The 20,197-nt window shown below is 41.0% G+C and overlaps 2 protein-coding genes across 2 annotated transcripts in view; both read right to left on the bottom strand.

The window, feature by feature from the left end:
• The window catches only part of CEP112 (centrosomal protein 112), a 182,915-nt gene extending 175,429 nt beyond the window's left edge, over window positions 1-7,486 (bottom strand). The window contains exons 1-4 of the mRNA XM_075719938.1: window positions 7,455-7,486; window positions 6,363-6,483; window positions 5,211-5,401; window positions 4,256-4,422 (exon numbers count right to left, since the gene is read on the bottom strand). Coding sequence (XP_075576053.1) covers window positions 4,256-4,422; window positions 5,211-5,401; window positions 6,363-6,462 — 458 coding nt within the window. The 5' untranslated portion in view covers window positions 6,463-6,483; window positions 7,455-7,486. The remainder of the gene's footprint in view (window positions 1-4,255; window positions 4,423-5,210; window positions 5,402-6,362; window positions 6,484-7,454) is intronic.
• A 5,324-nt stretch (window positions 7,487-12,810) lies between these two features.
• On the bottom strand, window positions 12,811-19,895 carry APOH (apolipoprotein H). The gene is made up of 8 exons (XM_009482695.2): window positions 19,832-19,895; window positions 18,506-18,682; window positions 17,804-17,900; window positions 16,356-16,432; window positions 15,583-15,771; window positions 14,802-14,981; window positions 14,116-14,313; window positions 12,811-12,881 (listed from the first exon to the last, which is right to left on the bottom strand). Exons 1-8 carry the CDS (start codon window positions 19,893-19,895, stop codon window positions 12,811-12,813), a joined length of 1,053 nt encoding a protein of 350 aa, XP_009480970.2.
• Between the last annotated feature and the right edge of the window lie 302 nt (window positions 19,896-20,197).

Below are 20,197 nucleotides of genomic sequence, written 5' to 3'. Positions count from 1 at the left end.
AGATAAAAATAACTATGAAAAGAACTTCTCCATTTGTTTGCTTCTTTTCAAGGAGGGCATCTTGAGATAAATAAACATCAAAAAATTACTCACACATTTCTCACTGACATTATCTATTTTGCCCTAAGAAAATGTTGTAGTCTATCTGTAAGAATTGAGTCATGGTTGGAATGCAAAATTTTCATCCAGCTACGTATATTACATGCCTACGGATACAGTTTTCCCAGTACACGGGCTGACTAGAGGGACAAGTATAACGTAACAAGATCACCATCTGCTGGCTCTCTCTACAACTGCAGATTCCAGAAGTATTTAGTACTTTACATCTTTACTTGCACTGATAGCTCATTCAAAACTGTAAATACAAAGAAAGACAGGATCTATACGTTGAGTATAGTTAACATCTTGATATAGGCACATGTAAATAAGTATTAAATAAGCTATTTCTACAAAACATAACACCTGAACATTTACCTTCAGTATTTCTTCCTGCATAACTCACACATTTAACATAAGTTTCTCATTGCTATGAAGATTAATTTATGTAACCTACAGAGCTGTCAAAATTTCTAATTGCCAACACATAAATCCAGATTTCCTTAGACACAGCACCATTCTTGGTATAAGTACCCATTAGCAGAGCCATGCCTGTACAGCTAAGTTCCACTTCCAGGTTTCTTTAAACCAGTAACTTCTTCCATCACATTTACTTGCCTCTCCTGGCCTGAAATAACATGTACTATAGGTCTCCAGAGAACTCACCAGAGCCTTGGGAACCATCTGGTCATCACCAGTGTAGGCATTGCTACAGTCCCACAGGACAAAAGAGAAAAAGTAAATGAAATAAAGCTTCACTACCCCACCCACATCCTAGGGAACTTTGCCAGACCAAGCTGAATCTTAGGCTGAGATACTGCATAGGAAAAGGGGTCAGAGTTCCAATATTCTACTATACAGGTAGCGAAGAGAGAAAAAATATGGTGAAGAATACAAGGGAGGGAGTAGGCAGAACTGTACCTCAGCCTTCCTCCAACAGGGACAAGCACCAGCTGGATGCACAGGGAGGAGCATGCTGCCTCATCCCACTCAAATAACACCCCAGCTGACAGTACAAGTAAGGAATTCAGAGGAATTAGGTGTATTGTTATGCCGCAAATATGGCCTTGTAGAGATAATCAATATGCTAGATCAGGCCCCAGAGTGGAGAGTTGTGCTGATATTGCTTTGTTGTTTCCAATACCCAGAGTGACACTTTATCATGATGGTGCTACTCCAAGCGACCAAGACAATCTGATCAGATCCATACCAGGTATCCTGATACGGCACAACATTATCTGACATAGATTTAGCCAAGGTCTCAAAAAGCATTTCTAAAGCATAAAACATTCCTTGTTTTCATAAGGTCAAACCAAGTTTTTTTTAATTGAGGGTGTTTGGACAGCTCTACCCAACGGTTCTTTGTACCACCAAGCCTAAAGCAGTAATACGGTAACACAGCTGGCAGTTTCTCCATTCTCTGCCTTTGTTTCTTAAACCTCAAGTCTGCTATCGAAACCGCAGGTTCATATCAGAGCATTTGAGCATAAGCAACCAGAAGACCCCTTAGTATTAACATTGTAGGACTCAGAGAGAGGCATCAGTCCTAAGAGCAACTGTTTAAATGACTGTTAGAATTACACAGTTAATGGATATGTTAGGAGGAAAAGTTTCAAGATACTCAGTATCAACATGATGTAACTTGCAAGAGCGCCTATGCGTCATCTATCCAAATCACAGCTGAAAAATTAAAAAAAATGCAAGATGGCACTGTGATATATAGCATAAACATCAGTGTGCCTAAAAAAGTGAACAGCTAATGATAACCGCTTATGAAAAGTATAAGTGAACACATTAAAAAAGCATTAGACTTCTGAAACAAAAACTGAGAGCATATTTATAATGCAATGAAACGAAACCAGAAGTTTCATATAGAAATAGAGCAAACACTTACTTCCTTTCGTACAGAGCTTACTGAGCTTTGAATAATATGCACGCCCTACCTCTAAGAGTGCTCTTTTCACCAAGGATTTCAGAGAGTTTAAACATTAACTAGAAACCTCAAAACGAGTGAGAGGCAATTCCATCCATGACTGAAATGCAGCTACACGAGAAAAAAACAAAAGGAACACAGATCTTGATAATCAGTGCAAAGTTGCACTGCAAAGAAAAATAGAAAAAAAATAAATATTTAAGAACAGACAGTAGATTAAAATAAAATTTACCTAAGATGCCCAAAAAATAGGACAGAGATAAAGCCTATGATTTTCAACTGTGTCCAGCTGAGCAGCTTGGCACACCTTCAGTACTGCAGGGACATTTTTCTAAGCCAAGAGGAAAACAACCCTTAATAACCCGATACATTTCATCCCTTTACCTGCTCTGTGAACAGCTCTATATTCAGCTGACTGGAACTAAGGATACAGCTTAAGCTCACTGGCTCCTGCGAACCTACAAAAAGAGACTGTCCAATGGATTGCCCTAACAAGATGCCACTACAGATACTCAGGATTCTGCTGTACAGCTGCAAATAAGCAACACTGAAATGTTTGCGTTAGCCTAATGACAAACAAGCAGGATCTAGGCATAGGGGGTGCTAGTCGCCAACAAAGCACATGTATTTGTAGCAGACAGCATGATATAAATCAAAACATTTTAAATCAAACTCAGAGAGAGATTGTTCAGGCAAGGATGGAGTCATTGCAAACAATCGCCCCCACACAGTAGAACAAAACCACATGGCAGAGTATCCCACAGGCAGCAGCTCTGATTTTTAGCCTCATAAGTTTTAACAAGTATAGCTGGTCCAGTCTGACCCTCTGTAATCCAAGATTTGTGAAGCTTACGGGAAATACAAAGAAATCTTGCTATTTCATAAAGAAGCCATGATGAAACACAAGACAAACAGAGAAGTGTTTAATAAGAACTAACATGCTCGCAAAAAGATGGATCAAATCCCTCTTTCTCTGTACGCATCTAACTTGCCTGCCTTTGTCACAGAAGAGCAAAACTTGCTTATCTGCAGGGAGCCACTATTCTGTTTCCTCTAAAAAACCTGTGAGCAACAATGATAGAACATCCTTTAAATCCACCATCTGTATGTGTGTTTATATTTTTATTCTCTACAGAAAAAAAGCCATTAAAAACTATTTGATATAAAAGCTCCTTTCAGCATTATGACCTTAGACTACAACTTTTTTTTTAATATTACGTGTTTACTCTCCCCACATTTTTTGTCACTGCTTACTGTACATTCCTTTTATTTTGAACTGTATAGAAATAGTGAAGATTAATCCACTTATAGTGGATAGTATAGAAATAGCGAAGATTAATGAAGCTTACTTCATTAATACCACTTTCCAGTTTCCATACATCAGCATGCAGAAAGCAGGACTGTACAAGAACTCCAAGGGGACAGCAATGGTTTTGATCTATTTTAAGAGAAACCTGGCCTGAGAATCTTCTGCCTCTATACAGTCTTTTACCACATCACTTCTTCTTTACTGCCTGTCCACATCTGTCTGTGCTTCACTCTCCCAGTGAAGTAATTTTGTATGAATTCTGTCTCTTGCCTTGTGACCACTGTGCTTTGCCACCATAATATCTGAGGTCTAAAAAACATAACCAAAGTACCAGCTTATTTGATAGATATTTAGAATGCCAGAACGATAGCTATTATCTACTTTTGAAGTCTACAGAGGATGTTACCAAGACTACAGAGAGTATTAACATAAAGAGAGATCATGGTGCAAAAAAGCAGAAAGTGATTCTTTCTATGTTAGCAAATGTGCTCTTTGTACAAGTCAGGAGTACCCCACAGTAACTTATAGTCCAAATTACTGTAAAGCCCTCCTTCAGCTGCTGCTAAATTTCTCAAACTATCAGTTTGGCCTCTTGATTTTCCATGCAAAGTGTCTCGTAACTTAAAGGGGAAGGAGAACAAGAGGAAGGGAAAGAGGATAGAGCTATGGGACATGGAAGAAGACTTAACAGAAGACATAATGGAGGGATGTAATAACAGAAAAGTATAAAAGCTATCATTAAGTTAGAAGCTATTACCACAGTTTCTGTATACAAAGTACAAACGCCATATTCAAGATGAGTCTGTGAGGAAGTGCAATAAATTCATACATACAAATTCAAATATATAGGGCTTATCAAATCAAACATCTATTAAATATGAATCAAATACTGAATAAAGCAACTACAGAAGTCTTACCCATATGTAAGTGGTGTTGCTAAAGATGACTCCTCTTTAGAAGATGTCTTCCACGATTCCTCATGCTTGGATTCACTGTTTCCTAGTTCTCCCATCACCCAGTCAGGTAAGCAGTCTGGACTACTACTCCGAACTCTTGTTGAATTTGGCTCATCAAAATAAATTGACTGTAATTAAAATAAATACAAAATCAACACTAGAATATATTTACACAAATACATTCTTTACACTGTTAATGTCATTCCTTGCTGGAATATCTGCAGCATAAAAATTCTTTTTCCAGTGAAGTCAGTGAGGTGTGCAAATATTACCTTCCCAACCCATGGAATTTAGTACAACAGGCAATGGTGTAAATGTTTTCCAGTACTTGACTTCTTTCAGTATGGGTAATTTTAGCATAAATTAGGACTGTTATCTCACTAAAGCTGATTCCAGTGATTGACACAGAATATTCAGGTCTTCAGAAAACAAACTGCAAGTTTAACAATATCTATGTGAAATACTGTTACTTTTTCTTTCATAGAGTTTAAATAGCTGGAGTGTGTAGCAAAAGCCACAATGGCAGACTACTGAAGTCACCTCATTTAAGCACATTTTTCCTTTTAGAAGAACTATCTGCTGATTAAGACAAAATACAGCCTCCAGGGTCTTTTATTATGTCCTTCCAAAGAATTAGACAAAAATTATCTTTCTGCTCCTTCAGAACACCTATTTTTATTAGCCTTCTTAGAACCTGAATTCTGAAGAAGAAACACATCTCATAAAAGGTTTTGCACATTGAAAGGTTTTTTCCAACACCAATTACAAGATATACGACATAAATGCCTGTATTTACCACATGCAATTCCACTCAATTCATACAGAATTGTTTTTCAAAGTCACGCCAAATCAAAGACTTAAAAGTATTCTCAGAACAGATTTAAGCAAGTTTGTCTTATAGAGAAGTTACACCCACCATGTATGAAGGTAAAGTTTTCAGTATTCCTGGTTCTGGTTTATGTGTAAAAGGACCTTCCAGCACACCTCGCTTCAGCATATGGAGCAAAAGTTTTGCATAGAGGTTCCGATTCTTCCTTCCCACTATTCCTGTGCCTGCTCCAGAGGGTTCACATAGTTTTTTAATCCACAGTGCACACCTTTGTCGTTCTAAAAATATAGATACACATAATCACTATACATTTTCAGAACAAACACATAGAAATAACAGAAGCCATTACTGGTGACCAACTTTTTAGATGTTTCCCTTCTATCCAAAAGTTTAAAGCAAAACAAACAAAAAACCCTGACTGAGCCAAATGAAAAAAAATGGTTAAATACCCAGACTAAAACCAAGTCTTTAACAATAGTTCAAATTTGTCATCCACAGATATTTTCTATGAATTCAAGTTTACCAGAAGTTTACATGACTTCTAGAAATAGCATGTTGGGAATCGATCTCTAATAAGTACAGAACACTTTAAGTCACCAGGAATTCTGAACTCCCTGCAAGAGCTGCCTTTAACTACAGTGTACAGCTTGCATGAGTGTTACTATTTTAAATACACAACAAATCTTCATTCATTTTAAAAGCCTCTATTTACACAAGCTTTGCTACCAGATGATTAAACTCTTCATTTCATTAAATGTTTACAAAGCAAAGTCTTTGTAAGGTTCGTGCCTTTAATAATAACAGTTTGTCCTAATCATTAGATTTATGAGCCATCGTTTATTAATTGATGTTTATATTATTACACATTCCTAAGCCAAATCTTAAAAACCTTATCTCTAAAAAATATTTGCAATTTTTAAGCGCAACCTCAAAAACAATGCCTTCTAGAAGCTTTTAGTTTCTACTGAATTAATTTTTTTAAAAATAGAGAAGTTAATGTATTTACGCAAAAGCACACTTACATCACCAAGATAAGACAGATAAGCTCAAACAATAGCAACAGGTACCTAAAAAAATCCAACTTTAGAAGCTGTACAACCCCCTCCCCCCAAACAGTGCCTTGTAAGGTCAGATATTAAGCGTCTGGTTAAAGAAAGCGACACAAGTACGCATAATAATTACCAGTACCCTACATGTTCCTGTGAGCGTTTCTCTATACGCACATTTTACCATATTTACCTGACCTATGCTGTAGTTTTAGAACGTGAGGCTTCATATCCACAACACAGTGATCAAATTCTGCATCTAGTTTTTCCCATACTTCCTCTTCACCATTCATTTTGAAAGAACACAGAGTAACCTGCAAAATTATTCACACGGAAGTAGAAAACATCAAATACCGCCGTAGATTTGTCTCTGTTCATCTTAGGCTATGCAAAGACATCCTTTGGAACTACACAGAAAATAAAACTGAATGTTTTGTTAGGTTCAAATAAACACAAACACAAGAGCGAGTCTTTGCCAACAACAGGTGTTCAGTGTAATCTACAAGAATGTGCTTGTAGAGATTTGAAAATAAAGTCAACCGCACAAAAAGGTATTCAATTACACACAATTTGCATAAAACACCTGAATTAACGCCATAGCCGCATTCACGTTTTTCTTCCTTAGAATTAGTGGGGGTTTTTAAAGAAGAGGGGGGGAAATAAAGGAGAAAAGCCAGCAAATAGGCCTATGAGTTCAAAGTAACAGAACCAACAGATGTCAGAGCTGGTTTTTGATGGAGTGTTGAAGAGACAGCCAAACAAGAGCTCTTTATCCAAGGTCATCTGTCATTGATGTCCCAGTATGCACCTTTTTCTGTGCTTCCGAGCTCGCAGCTGGCACGCTTCTCTGCCCAGCCGGGCCGGGCCAAGCCGAGCCGAGCCGAGCCGGCAGCCCGCCCAGGCGGCTGGGGCCCTCCCCGCCGCCGAGCCCCGGCGCACCCCCGAGCAGTGGGGCCCTCCCCGCCCGGCCCCAGCTTCGGCCGCCTTCCCTGCAGGGCGACAACAAGCGTCTCCCTGCTTCCCGTCCTTCAGCTGCTTCACCAAGCCGCTTGCGAGGAGCCCCGCGTCCGCCCGGAGCCGCTTCCTGCAGCCGTTTGCCACAGCGAACGGCCCCGGCCCTGTTCCCGCTCCCGCCGCTGCCGTGGCCGAGTTCGCGGGCTCTGATGCCGCAGCCAGGCCCCGCGGCCCGGCGGGGCTCCCCCCGGCCAGCTTCGCCCGGCAGCCGCGGCCCCTCTCCCGCCGGGGAGGCCGCCCCGCTCCCCTCGGGACCCGCCGCCCCCGCTACCTCGCTCTCCGCGGCTCCCAGGCCCGGCTGCGGGGGACGGGGGGGCCGAGCCGGGCCGGCGGCTCCCGGCCCCCCTCAGCCGGGGAAAGGCCGGCCCGGCCGAGCGGCCAACGGTTCAAACCGACCCCACCTCCGCTCCCGGCGGCCCTCGCCGGCCCCGCGCGTTTCCGTTTCCGCGGGCGGCCCGCGGGTCGCCGGGCGAGGCGGCGGCCGGGCCCGGCCCCAGCCCGGGGCGGGAAGCCTGGGGCAGCCGGTAGCGCCGGCCGTGAGGAGAGCGCCGAGGGCCGGGGGGGGCGGTGGAGTCTGGGGAGCTGGTCGTGCCCAGGAGCCCGTAGGGAAGAAACTCTTTGGGCTTGAGAGAGTACAGTTGTGCATGGAAGGTGGCCCTGTTGGACGGCGGAAGGGCGGTCGCTGTCCTGAGCCTTAATCGCTCTCTGAAGTGATTAATGTCGCCTCACGCAGCTGGCAGCGGCTGTCCCAGCCGGGCCCGCCGCACCCAGCTGTGCAGCCATCGCTACGCCCAGCGCTCTTCCCCCACAAATACACATGCATACGTAGCTAAATAGTTACTTAGAATGATAGAATGCTTTGGGCTGGAAGGGACCTTCAGAGCCCACCCAGCCCAGCCCCTGCAGTGCCAGGGACAGCTTTAACCAGCCCAGGGTGCTCAGAGCCCCGTCCAACCTGGCCTGGGATGTTCCCAGGGATGGGGCCTCCACCACCTCTCTGGGCAACCTGTGCCAGTGCCTCACCACCCGCATTGTAAAAAATTTCTTATGTCTAGTCTAAATCTATTCTTCTTTAGTTTAAATCCATTATTCCTTGTCCTGTCACAAGAGGCCTTGTTAAAAAGATTCTCCCCATCTTTCCTGTAGGCCCCTTTCAGCACTGCCAGGCCGCAGTAAGGTCTCCTCGCGGCCTTCTCCTCGCCAGGCTGAACACCCCCAACTCTCAGCCCGGCCTCATACACACTTGCTCATCCATGCACATTAAAAACCTCAAGCTGGCCCAGCAGAGCCTGAGGGAGCACGGAGGAGAAGCGGGAGATGCCAGAAGTTCCCTGAGGTTGGCTCGTGTCCTCGTGGCACAGGGGACAGACCCGTTGGGTCAGCACCGCGGGAGAGTCTGGGCTAGAAAAGTAAAGGTGCAGAAGCAGCGGGAGATAACTCTGGGTTGTTTGAGATGTGTTTCTTCGTTTTAATTGCTGCTAGTTGGATATCGGCTGTATCTATTTTTACATCTTCATTCGGATCAATATTTGGGGAAAAAAATGCTTCCACTCAAAGCTTAGTGAGAAATGTTTGCCACTCTGAAATTAAAGGTCAACAAATCAGAAGTAGCTTTTGAGTCTGAGCAGTGTTTTTGTAGCTCCATAGTGGGTGTCAGAAACATGAGCGGGTAAAATGAGACTGAAATTTGCAGGTGCAGGCTGAATAATTGCAGAGCCAATTTTAGCCACAGTTTCTGAGTATTTCTAAGTAAAATTTATTCAAGTATATCCTTGTAGATAACAGAGTGATTTTGAGTTCACTTTGAAACGTCTAGTAGGCTCAATATTGCTCATGTTTCATGGGTTGTCTATGTCATATCCCAAGGACACAAAACAGGAGGGGGTGTTGTGGAATAGAAAAGTTTAAAAGTGCGTGCCTGACATTTCTACACAAAAGACATAGGTTACCCTTGTTGTTTTGTAGCTATGTCAAGAAAACCATTGATTAATCCAAAATAATTAGATACCTTAATTGGTTTAGTGGTAGACTTGGTAATGTTAGGTTAATGGTTGGACTGGATGATCTTAAAGGTCTTTTCCAACCTAAATGATTCTATGATTCTATGATCAAATCTCCCAGTCCCTTCAGCTCTTCAGCCTCTTGCTGAGTCAGTGAACTAATTGTGTGTATGTATGATCCCAAATAAAATGTCTGACCTCTTTGATTCAATTAATTATTTCTCTTTCCCCAAAATCTGTCATTGACCTTACTGTGTGTATAGCATCTAAAGTGCTTTTACCTCGAATGAGCAAACTCTTCAACTCTTCTAAGCACAATTCACATGCACATACACATCGAACAAGAGTTTCTTAAATGTACCATAGAAAATTGGCTGTTTTCTTTGATTTCTCAGCTGATCGTCAGCAGAAAAGGTTCTGCATTGGGGCTCACTTGGTGATAGCTACAACGGCTACACTGGTTGCCTACTCAGGTTGCACATAACTCCTTAAATCAACATTTGCATAGAAACAGTGCAAAAATCAGTAATGGAGTATTTAATCCGTGGTAGAATCTCATGAGTAGATTATAAAGTATATTTATTATCTTTAAATTCCAAATTTAAAATAATTGTCATTTAATATATTTTTGAAGATATGACTACTTGTAATCTATTTTAAAATAGCAGAAGATTCTTGCAACACAGTAAGACTGCTGGGTGGCTGACTTGCTCAAAGAGCTGAACTTGCTGAACTTTTCACGTCTTCAGATACCCAGCTTTGTTACAGGAGTTTTGTAATCGTTATGAAATCCAAGTCCAAGTCAGTCCAAGTCACAGGAGACAGACAACAGTTTTGTTACTCAGTAGAACATGGAAGGCCAAATGGACTTAACAATATGACTCTTTCCAGGCGGCTGATACACGGTGAGGTTTCCATTTCTGTCTAGCTTTGCAAATCTGACAGTTGAAAAGGGTTGGAATTTCTAAGCCAACTGCTGTTCGTTGATGCATATCTGCACGTTACCTTCAGATTTGAATATATCTCTGTCGTGCTCATCACAAAATACTTTGAAAAACTGAATTTGCTGGTATATGGTGAAAAAGAACACGAGGCAGAGCAGAACCAATGACATTGGAACCAGTACTCCAGGACAAATTTCCTGAGAGAACAGACCCGGTTTCTGGGTCTGCTTACCAATGCAGAGCAGAGTGGCCAGAGAGATTGAAGCCTACCTGCATTGATTTGACAATTGCATAACTTCTGTCCAAAAAGAAAGAAAACCTAAAGGTTCAAGAAGTGACCAAGGTCTTGTCTCCAGCCGAAGCTGCAGCCCGGACCTGGTGAGTCCTGATGTGCACTGACCCTCTGGAGGAAAACACTATAGATACGCAATTGTAGAACACATAGATATCCCAGCCAGAACACAGAACAAATTCCCAACTTGAATTGTAAAAAATCTTCATTTAAGTAAAACACATTCACTGGGTTTTTTTAATCTCATTTTAACGTGTTCTCTTATTTCCGTAACTGTCTCAGCAGGTTGCCGCAAGTAACGTGAGCACAGCTTAAGGCATTCTTTCAAACATCTTTAAAAAAAAAAGGCAGGTTTCGCTTACCCGTACCAGCCTTTCGAACACCTCTAGTTGCAAGATGTTATTTTTCAGACCGTCTAAGCAAACCTTTCATATCTGAAAAGTTGTGATTCACAAACACCTCACTACTTCAAAGACTTACCAGGTCACAGATTTTTTTTTTCTCCCTCTTCTTGCTTCAGGAGACTAGATAATAAATTCAGCATATGAACGTTGGCTCCTAAGGGTGGTTCTTTAAAATATTCAAACACTGCATATCCAGCTAGGAAGCAGGGCCAGCTGATGTGATCAGTTTTTATCCTGCTGCACAGGTAAGTAGAACTGGGAAAATTTGCTTAGGAAAATCTGAATGTTCCTGGGGCAACTGTTTTTGTGCAAAATATAAATTATGTCAGTGAAAAGTAGCATGTCTGTGGCAGTGAATGCTAACTTTACTTAACGCCAGCTTCACAGTGTTTTGCTGTGAAAGACAAGTTAATATTAAACTGTGTTTGGTATCTCAGCTACTGTCCTGAACATCCCGATCCCAGCGATGTATCCACACAACATTTAGACTAGATTTCCAAACAGATGGGTTCCTGCCAGCTGATCTATGTATGCCTTAAAAGTAGTTGTGAATATCTTGGCCCGTAAGTCAAATGCCATTCAAGGATCCCACTTAAATACGTTAGGAACCAAAGTACCGTGCACATTGTACCGACGAAATACCCTCTCCGGTTGCTAGCGTGAATTTGTCTGTCTCTACATTAGTGAATTAAATTGCTGATGAGTACAAAGTATTAAATACTTAATAATAGCTGCCTCAATCTCTCCTGAAAAATAGGAAGTATAAGAAAAACTGTATCAGTCATACTATTAAAATATTCATGTGCAGCCTTCAAAAAAAAAAAAAGATAATTAGAGTATGTTCAGAGTTTTTTAATGGTAGCTGTAGCATCTTACAAGTAGTTTGATCTTAATGTTAAATGGTCCTTTTAAGAAGTTCTACAGTAGCTTGCTTGCCATGTAGCTTACCTCTGCTTTTAATCACAGAGAAAGCTTTTATACTTCAGAGGGAACCACAGATGACTCATGACAATTTATTATAAGTGTACAACAAATATTTCTCTATCACTTTCCAGTATGTTGAAATAATAATTTTTTTTTTCTGAATAGAAATGCGGACATAAGCACAAAAGTTGCCAGACTGGATCATACGAGTGAACTACCTGTATCATAAATCCAATTAAAAGTACAGTTTACTTCAAAGCTACTTAATGACCAGAAATCATTGCTATTGCTCAATGGTGTACAATTCTTTTTTTTTAAAAAATAAAGGAATCAGTTACATTGCGTAATATTGAAACAGTGGTAAAAATTAACAGTTGTTTAAAACAGTTTCAGGTGAAGTTAGAATCTCAAAAACCTAAAAACTCTTACTATAGCAAATTTTTTTAAGTGTAAAAGAACCCTTCATCTGATGCTATTGACATTTGAACTATGGTTGGATACTTGGCTTCTAAACTCATTTGGAAATCTCAGTCTTTCTACTTACGTAAATTCTGGAAAATCCTTGGCTGATGACCTTCTGTCTATCTATAATTAAAGGTCCACTCCCTATCACAGGGGAGTGGTAATGGAATCAGAACCCAGCTAATTACTAATGATGAAGGCCTTTCCGTATAAATCAGTTAAGAGCTAAAGGATTTGATTGATGATTAGGTAATATTAAATAAAAACACACTATTGGCTGAAAATTACTTTATTGTAAAGGGACTGCTATTGAGAAAGTAATTTGCAATTGCATAAGCGTTGGAAATACGGAAAGAGAAGCAGTATTGTGGGGATTTGGAAGAAGGCAGAGGAAAGCGAATGAAAGTTAATGGCTGAAATAATGTGTCATAGCTTGTGAAAAGGCCGGTAGGGACAGTGGTTGGGAAAACAGCTGAGACTGTGTTTACAGAGAGTCCAGAGTTCGCCTGGAAAGGTACACTCACAGAACCTGAGTTTTCCTCTCATATATAATGTTTTGTTGCAGTAAGGCAGAGATTTAGTGCTGTATTACTTCTCTGATTCATGCCTGATCTTCACATGGTTTCATGTCTGATGGGTCCTTCTTCACAAGACTTGAAAAAAAGCCACGTTCTGTTGAAAACAAGTTAAGAACTTGGGTTAAATTCTTGAAACGCATGATAGCTGAAAACAGTATGTCTCAGGGATCCTGCTAGGTGAGCGATCAATCTTTGCATCATAGTAAAACCACTAGAAGAAATACACTGGTTTAATTTCTATTTTAATGAAAGCTAAGCTACATCCATCAGAAGCCAAGCCAAATGTGAGGAAAGATGTTTTCATCGTGCATAGGCTATGTTTTTTCCTTCACTTACAAATGAAAATAAAACTTACGAGGAATATTCTACTCAAGGGATATTGATAAAACAAATGCAATGCATTTCCTCTTGCTACCAGACTCCAGTATTTGGTCTGTTTGTTTATTCTAAAACCTGTGTGCCTGTGCACGAGTTCCTCCAGCATCCCTTCCTCACTGCAGCCATCAGCTGCTCTTTGCTCTCTTGCTCCAAAGTCAGAACCAGTGTGTTACCCATCAGCGTAACCTGGGAGTAATTCACCAAAACGGCAGTGAATACGTCAGGTTCTCAAGGCTGCAGCAGCATTCAGGCTCTTTTCCCCTGTAGAAGACGTTGATCCAAGGATTCATGAAATCCAGGAATACTTTATGCATGGCCTTTTTTTGGGGCTAGGCCAACTCTAAGTAACACCTTCTAAAAATTTCTTCACGGAAAGGGTAGTCAAGCGTTGGAACAGGCTGCCCAGAGAGGTGGTGGAGTCCCCATCCCTGGAAGCGTTCGAAAAACGGGCAGATGTGACACTTGGGGACATGGTTTAGTGGGCATGGGGGTGTTGGGTTGATGGTTGGACTGATGATCTTAGAGGTCCTTTCCAACCTTAATGATTCCTGGTTTTTACTGTCTTTAAAAATAATCCAGCCACCAAGCCAGGAAACATGAAATTGCTACTCTCCCCTTCCTTGGTTTAGTGGTGGACTTGGTAGTGTTAGGCTAATGGTTGGACTGGATGATCTTAAAGGGCTTTTCCAACCTAAACGATTTGATGATTCTATGGTTCTAAGAACAGAATAGGGTTTAAAGCAGGTCTCCGATGTATCCAAAAGAAAAGTCTTGCTATGCATTCTCTCCTTCTCTCAGGCCATTTCTTCCTAAACACCCAATAAATTTAGTACAAGTCAGATGAATTAGCCAGTCAAATAGGGCTCGAAGATGAATTATGATGTTGACCCACACTAAAGTACTTGCTATTCCACCAGCAGAAGCTGTTTTATGATTAGCCTAGCTTGTACCTTTGAAACAGGCGGGGACAGTAAGGTTGCCATCCACACATGGAGCAGCTACGGTATAGGCACAGGATTTTTCTTTATTCTTGCAGAAGAATGATATACTTTCACCATGCGTTATGCCTTCCTTAAGGTCATTCTGAACTCTTTTCTTCTCGCCGTTGTATAGTACTACAGCTTTCTTAACTGGTATTTTACATGGTCCTGTAAAACGATCCAGTTACAAGCAACATGTAAGGATGATTAGAACTCTATTTTGAAAAGTGGGTAGATTAGATTCCATCAGAAATCTGTACAGGTGACATTTGGGAGTGAAAAATAATGTGTCCCACACATACATAGTACTTCTGCTGGGATTACAATGCTGAAGAAATTCAGACCCCTAAGTATAGGATCGAAAGTTTCCAGTGAAAATTCAGCCTCAGTAAAATTTCTAATTATATTAAATAAGAAGAGAAGAGGAAATACTCAGACAAATAAAGTTACATGGCTGATTACTGATGTCAATTCAGATACATCGTGTCATACAGCGTTCAGTTTTGGGGGTGGTCTTAGATTATCAGGGCTTTGAAATTACTATCTCAGTTTTCTTTTGAGGACAGCTTTTGCACAAAGCTGTAATAGCTCATTAACAATCAGAGCAGGGAAAATTCACTTCGATAGATAGTTGCTAACAGATAGTGCATGTATACCTTTACAGGTGGGCTTCGTGGACCAGTTTCCAGTCTTTTCACATCGGGAATGCGTAGGTCCATCCAGCACATAGTTGGACTGGCAGCCGAAGCTGACGCTTTCATTATAGTGATAGGTTCTACGAACAGCAAACTGTATGAATCCGTTTTCTATTCCTGTTGGAGTGGGGCATACGACAACTGCGGTACAAGAACAAAAACAAAGCTTTATCAATGTTGCAGTTCTAAAAGATGCATTATATACTTCGAAAAATACATAAAGCTTTCATGGTGGTTCATTTCAGCCTCTTGCACAGGAAAACATAGCCAGAGGAAAGATAGTTTAAAAAAACACAGTAAATAAATGTTACTTGTTTTAAATACACATCTATTGCAATCTGTAGTTATATCCAAAGACTACTTAAATGTGGCATAGTTTCACTGAAACCAGTGAAGTTCTTAGGACTAGGGGTAAGGTTGTCTATTTCTTAGATTAATCCTAACACTCAGTAGGATAAAATGTTCGCTGCTCTCTGGAGGCCAGGCTCTGATTCCCCACTGTGAACTACTTTGAGCAGGTTTTGTTTATATAACCTTTATACCTCCAGCAAACATTTTGTCAAACCCATGTTGCATGCAATCTCGTTAGCAGTTGCCTTCCATTCACGAGTCTAACTTTCAGAATAATTCTACTGTATGTTTGCAAAAACAATTGGAAAAAAAATATTAAGGTTGTTCATCTAGTTTTATATATACAATTCTAGGGAATATTTTTAGGGGTTGAGGAAAGAAAGTTACTTACCCTTGCACTCTGGAATGCCACTCCAGTTCCCGTTGGCCATGCAGGTAGCCGTCTCATTCCCAATAAGTGCAAGAGGAGGTACACATTCAAAAGTAATTGTGTCCAGGAAATTAAAAGGCTTTCCAGGTTTTAAGTGACGGTAAGAAAGGACTCCAAATTCAGGAATCGAGGGAGGTGCACAAGTCACCGCTAGAAAAGCACAGCATTCATAGAAACTGAAGCTTAAAGATCAAATTATTACTAGAATCACAGGAGCAAGATGCTTATAACCAAATTAACCCACACCGCCCTTTGCAGAAGCGTAGCTAACAAAACAAAAAGTTCAGATTAAAAGTCTCAGGGGCCTTAGAGTATGTAATTCGTGATTTCTGCTATGCTTTTCAGACAATATTATGCAGTATATTGCTTTTTCAGTAAAGTGTTTATGCAGGACAGGTTATAGCAAAAACAGGTATAACAGTTGCAAAGGCATGACAATATCCTCTTTTTATACACAGGGAGAAAGAATTTGAGTGGATAAGCATCTTACCTTCAGCTGTAAAGAGCATCCCTAATCCTGGCCTTTTCTACAGACCTTTAAACTCTATTTCTCTAAAACTAGAATCCACGCATCTAAAACCAAACATACAGGGCTCTTGATTTTTCCTAACCATTTTTTGCATGGCACTATAGGAGGCCTCTGAATAAGAGTATATGTAATTCTGAGCAATGTAAAGGAATCTTTCTGTAATAAGAATAAGGATAGGGTAGTTCTTCAGTATTTAAACACGTACGTTGACACTGTGGAAAAGTTCCACTCCACTTTCCATCTGCCATGCATTGGCTCGTTCTTGTCCCAACAAGGTTGTAACTGAAAACAAAAAGACCCAGTTATCAGAAAGCTTAACAAACACAGAGAAGAATCAAGTTGTTCTTTGCAAGGAAGATTGCCATTTCTCATAAACAGACTTAAGAGTCCAGCTCTGAAATCCTTCTCTACTTCTAGCACTTACTGACCTCAAAGGAAGCTTAGATTCAAATATGAAAAATTGTTAGTATTCGAGTATTGCAAGTATCCAGACAAAAGGCTTGATAACACAAGATGTTTTGCCATTTCAACTGTATATTCTATCTTATATCTTAATTTCTACAAGTGATTAATACTGTGGATATATGTAAGTAGCAAGCATTGATCTGTGATTGCTAATGTAAATGTCACGGTTTCTTGGGAGGGGTTCCTAGCTAATTATGGCAATTAGGATCAAACTATTGCAAAGAACTCAGCATTCTTTAGAACTAAAGTCACTGAGGTGCATTATTTTATTTTAATGCCAGATAGCCCAATTTAATTTCCATACGCACTCTAAATGCTTCTCTCCCATCCTCTGTACTTATATTATTAGCACTTACTCTGAGTTTTGAAGAGATGTTCATTGTGTATCTAGCATTTCAATATCACACAGCTGAAACCCAGTAAATTATAATTAGCAAAATTAAATCAAGTCCCATTGCTACACTTGGTGTCATAGTTGAATTTGTTTATTCCTTACCTTCCTCCTGTTTTGGAGAAGGAGGAGGTAGCTGAGGCTGTTGATGCTCTTCAGTGAACTCTTGGCTGTGTCTCGCCTACAGCCTTCCCAGGTAAGCACTGTTTATTAATTAATTACCCAAGTAAAATGAACTGTCTGCTACTATCAAGTATTTCCCTGCATTTGCCATAACTATTCTTCTCTAAAAGCATCACCATTTCTAAAACTGGTGAGTAGCCTTGAGTAAAAGTGCATTTGCTCCAGGGACCGAATTAGGATTAACCTCATGTTTTCATTTACTGAACTCAGAAAGGCATAGAAACAAAATTTTCAGTCTCCAGAGCCTAACAGCATAACAACTTAGATGGAGATTATTTTCTCTCTGCTATACGTTTTCATCTCATGATGTAATAAGAGGATTTAAAAAGCAGGGGAAAGCAGCCCAGAATAAATCTTTGCATAAAATCTGTGCTGTTTTGATAGTTTCCGTATCTGTAAGACATTGCTTTGGAGGAGCAAAGTTCTGGGATGTTATAGCCAAAACTGAACTGAGGAGGATTACCAGCTATGCAATTTTTTTTCTTGTTTCTGAAGTGGAGGTGGGCTTTTATGTGCAATTTTTCCCAGGCTTGCAATACTGCAGCAGGTGATAACTAGAATGTAATACTGTGTTTAGGTTATTTGGTTAACAGCATGAGGAAGGGAATGCTTACCCTGGTTCACATGAAAAACTTATAGAACTCTGATAGTGGAGGTCTATGAAATCAATTTTTCCATGCTGCAAGGGTCCAGGGCTAGGACATCTCTTTGCTGTTAATTAAAGATAAAAGAAGGATAATATTATTTCATGAGGCACGAAGCTAGGCTAATGGAAACGAGTTGATCTTAAAGGGGTCCTGGTGTCTTTCATGTTTCTCCACTCCCATGTCTTACATTTCATAAGTCTGGCCATTCTACCTTTCTATCAAAATATAGTAGTTTACAAGGTTTTGTGATTAAATAATTTTTAATGCTTGATTGTCTGGTGATTCTGGATTCTATGCAACAAGGTGATAAAAATGAACAAAGAGGGATATAATAAATGCAGGTGTCGTTAGAGTATAAGCACTGCTGGGCTGAGTCAGATTAAGGTTCACCTTGTCCAGATCCCGTCTCCATCCCCATCTGGGAGCAGAGGCTTAAGGGAAAGCGTGGGACATGTATGGGAAGATCCTTCCCCTTATTTGCCCCTCTTCTGCCCCACACCCAGTTGTCTTCCAACAAGTAAAGAAAGAACAATCGGAAAACAGAAGTATATCAGTTTAAATATCTCAGATTAAACACGTGGACTACAAAATACCCTTTTCAGGTCAGCGCATGGCATGTCAGCGAGATGGTGTAAAATCTAGGAGTAGGATTTGCTTTGTTTTACTTACGTAGGCATAGCAGCGTATTGAGAGGCCACTTGCCAGTCGGGAGGCAGGTGTACTTCCTTTGGCCGTTATTGGGGACAAACCCAGGCCTACAGGTATATTGTATTTCCTCACCCACATCATACACGGTTTTGTTTGCATCAACTGTGGCAAATAGCACTGCTGGTGGCCTGGGACAGACTGGAGGAAAGGAGACGCTTTACAAGAAATTGGGCAGAAAGTTGGAGTTGCTTTTATTTCTCAACTGGAAGCACAGGTTTCTGTATTATCATTGACGATGGTATGTTCCTGCACTGAGCTAAACGGTCCTTCTGTAATCTATAGGTACGTAACTTACTGAGGCAACTGATGGCTGCTAGAAGTATTAGCCAGAAAAAAAGGTGTTCTTCCTCTTCTCCTCGGCAGCTTTGTCAGCAGCCCCAGTTAGTGTCACTTTTTTTTTTTTTTTAACTAAAATTTACTTTTGCTTCAAAGTGGATTTATGTAGGTATTCTGCCAAGTGAGTAAATTATGGTAAATTATTTTGGACAAAAGAGGGTGAGAGGGACTTAGAAGCAAATGAATGCATTTCATTTTTAATCCAAATTAGTTTGGTGGGGTCAGCCTGAAATGAGATTATTAATTTTTTTTTAAATTAAATTTCTTTTTCTCTGGTTTCCCCAGTTTTTTTCTGTTCAGTGGGGCAAACGCTCTGTTACATTAGACATTTGTGATTCCAAAACAGCTTTATCGTGTTGACAGCGTGAAGAACTCATCACCCGGAGAGTGAGAACAGGAGGGAGCAGCGACGGGGGAATGGAGGGTGCAGACTGTGCTGCTGCAAAGGGCATGGAGAGAGGCTCCTGCTGAGGTTGTGGGGAGAGAGCAGAGGAACACAAAGCTCGTGCTGTGGAAATGCACAGGAAACGGAGGGAGAGAGCGCATGGAACAGTGCCCAGAGCCCTTGGCGTGGGGGAAAGGAGGAGAAAAGGAAGGCGGGAGCTGTGCCAGGGAGCCCCTGCAGCAGCAGGGAGAGTGAGGGGAGCCAGGCTAGCTCCTGGCACACGCAATGCCCCTGGCATGCAGGCAGCCTGGTTTCCACAACTTCTGTCAATATTTCTTCTGGTTTGCTCCATATTATACTTTTGTATACAGCAATTCACCTCACTGCGCGAAGAGACAGAGGAAGGAAAGGAAGGGAAAAAGAGAGGAAATAGCTTTCAGAGAAAATTCCCCTTCAAAACACTTGCTCAGAATTTTCTGAAGGCTTTAAAATCCTGTTGCTTTCTCCAGCTTCCCTCATCCCCACTTCAGGGTAGTATCGGCTGTTAGAAAGTGGAAGACACTTACCTTTGGCTGGAAGAACACAGTGGCTCAGAGCAACTACGCACACAACCAGTGCCAGGGAGTGCATTGCTGCCAGTCCACGAGCCCAAGTGACCCTCGGTCCAGTGCTTCTTCTCTTAAAAATAAAGGCATCCACAAAAGGATGGTTACATATTAACTCTTTGTATTTATTCCCATCCTAGTAAACAAAAGATAAAAGGTTCCTTGTGTGGTGTGTAATAAAGGATGAAACCACCATCACATGTTGCATTCGTACATAATGCAGGAATTCAAATAGCGATCTCCGCTGAAAACAGCTCCTCTCCGGTTGTTTCTGCAGAGCATCTCCTGTTGGGACCGATGTTTTTGAAAAGACAATATTATCTTCTC

The sequence above is a fragment of the Pelecanus crispus genome, chromosome 12, assembly GCF_030463565.1.
Source record: "Pelecanus crispus isolate bPelCri1 chromosome 12, bPelCri1.pri, whole genome shotgun sequence".
NCBI lineage: Eukaryota > Metazoa > Chordata > Aves > Pelecaniformes > Pelecanidae > Pelecanus > Pelecanus crispus.
This window is presented reverse-complemented; position numbering and strand designations above follow the sequence as displayed.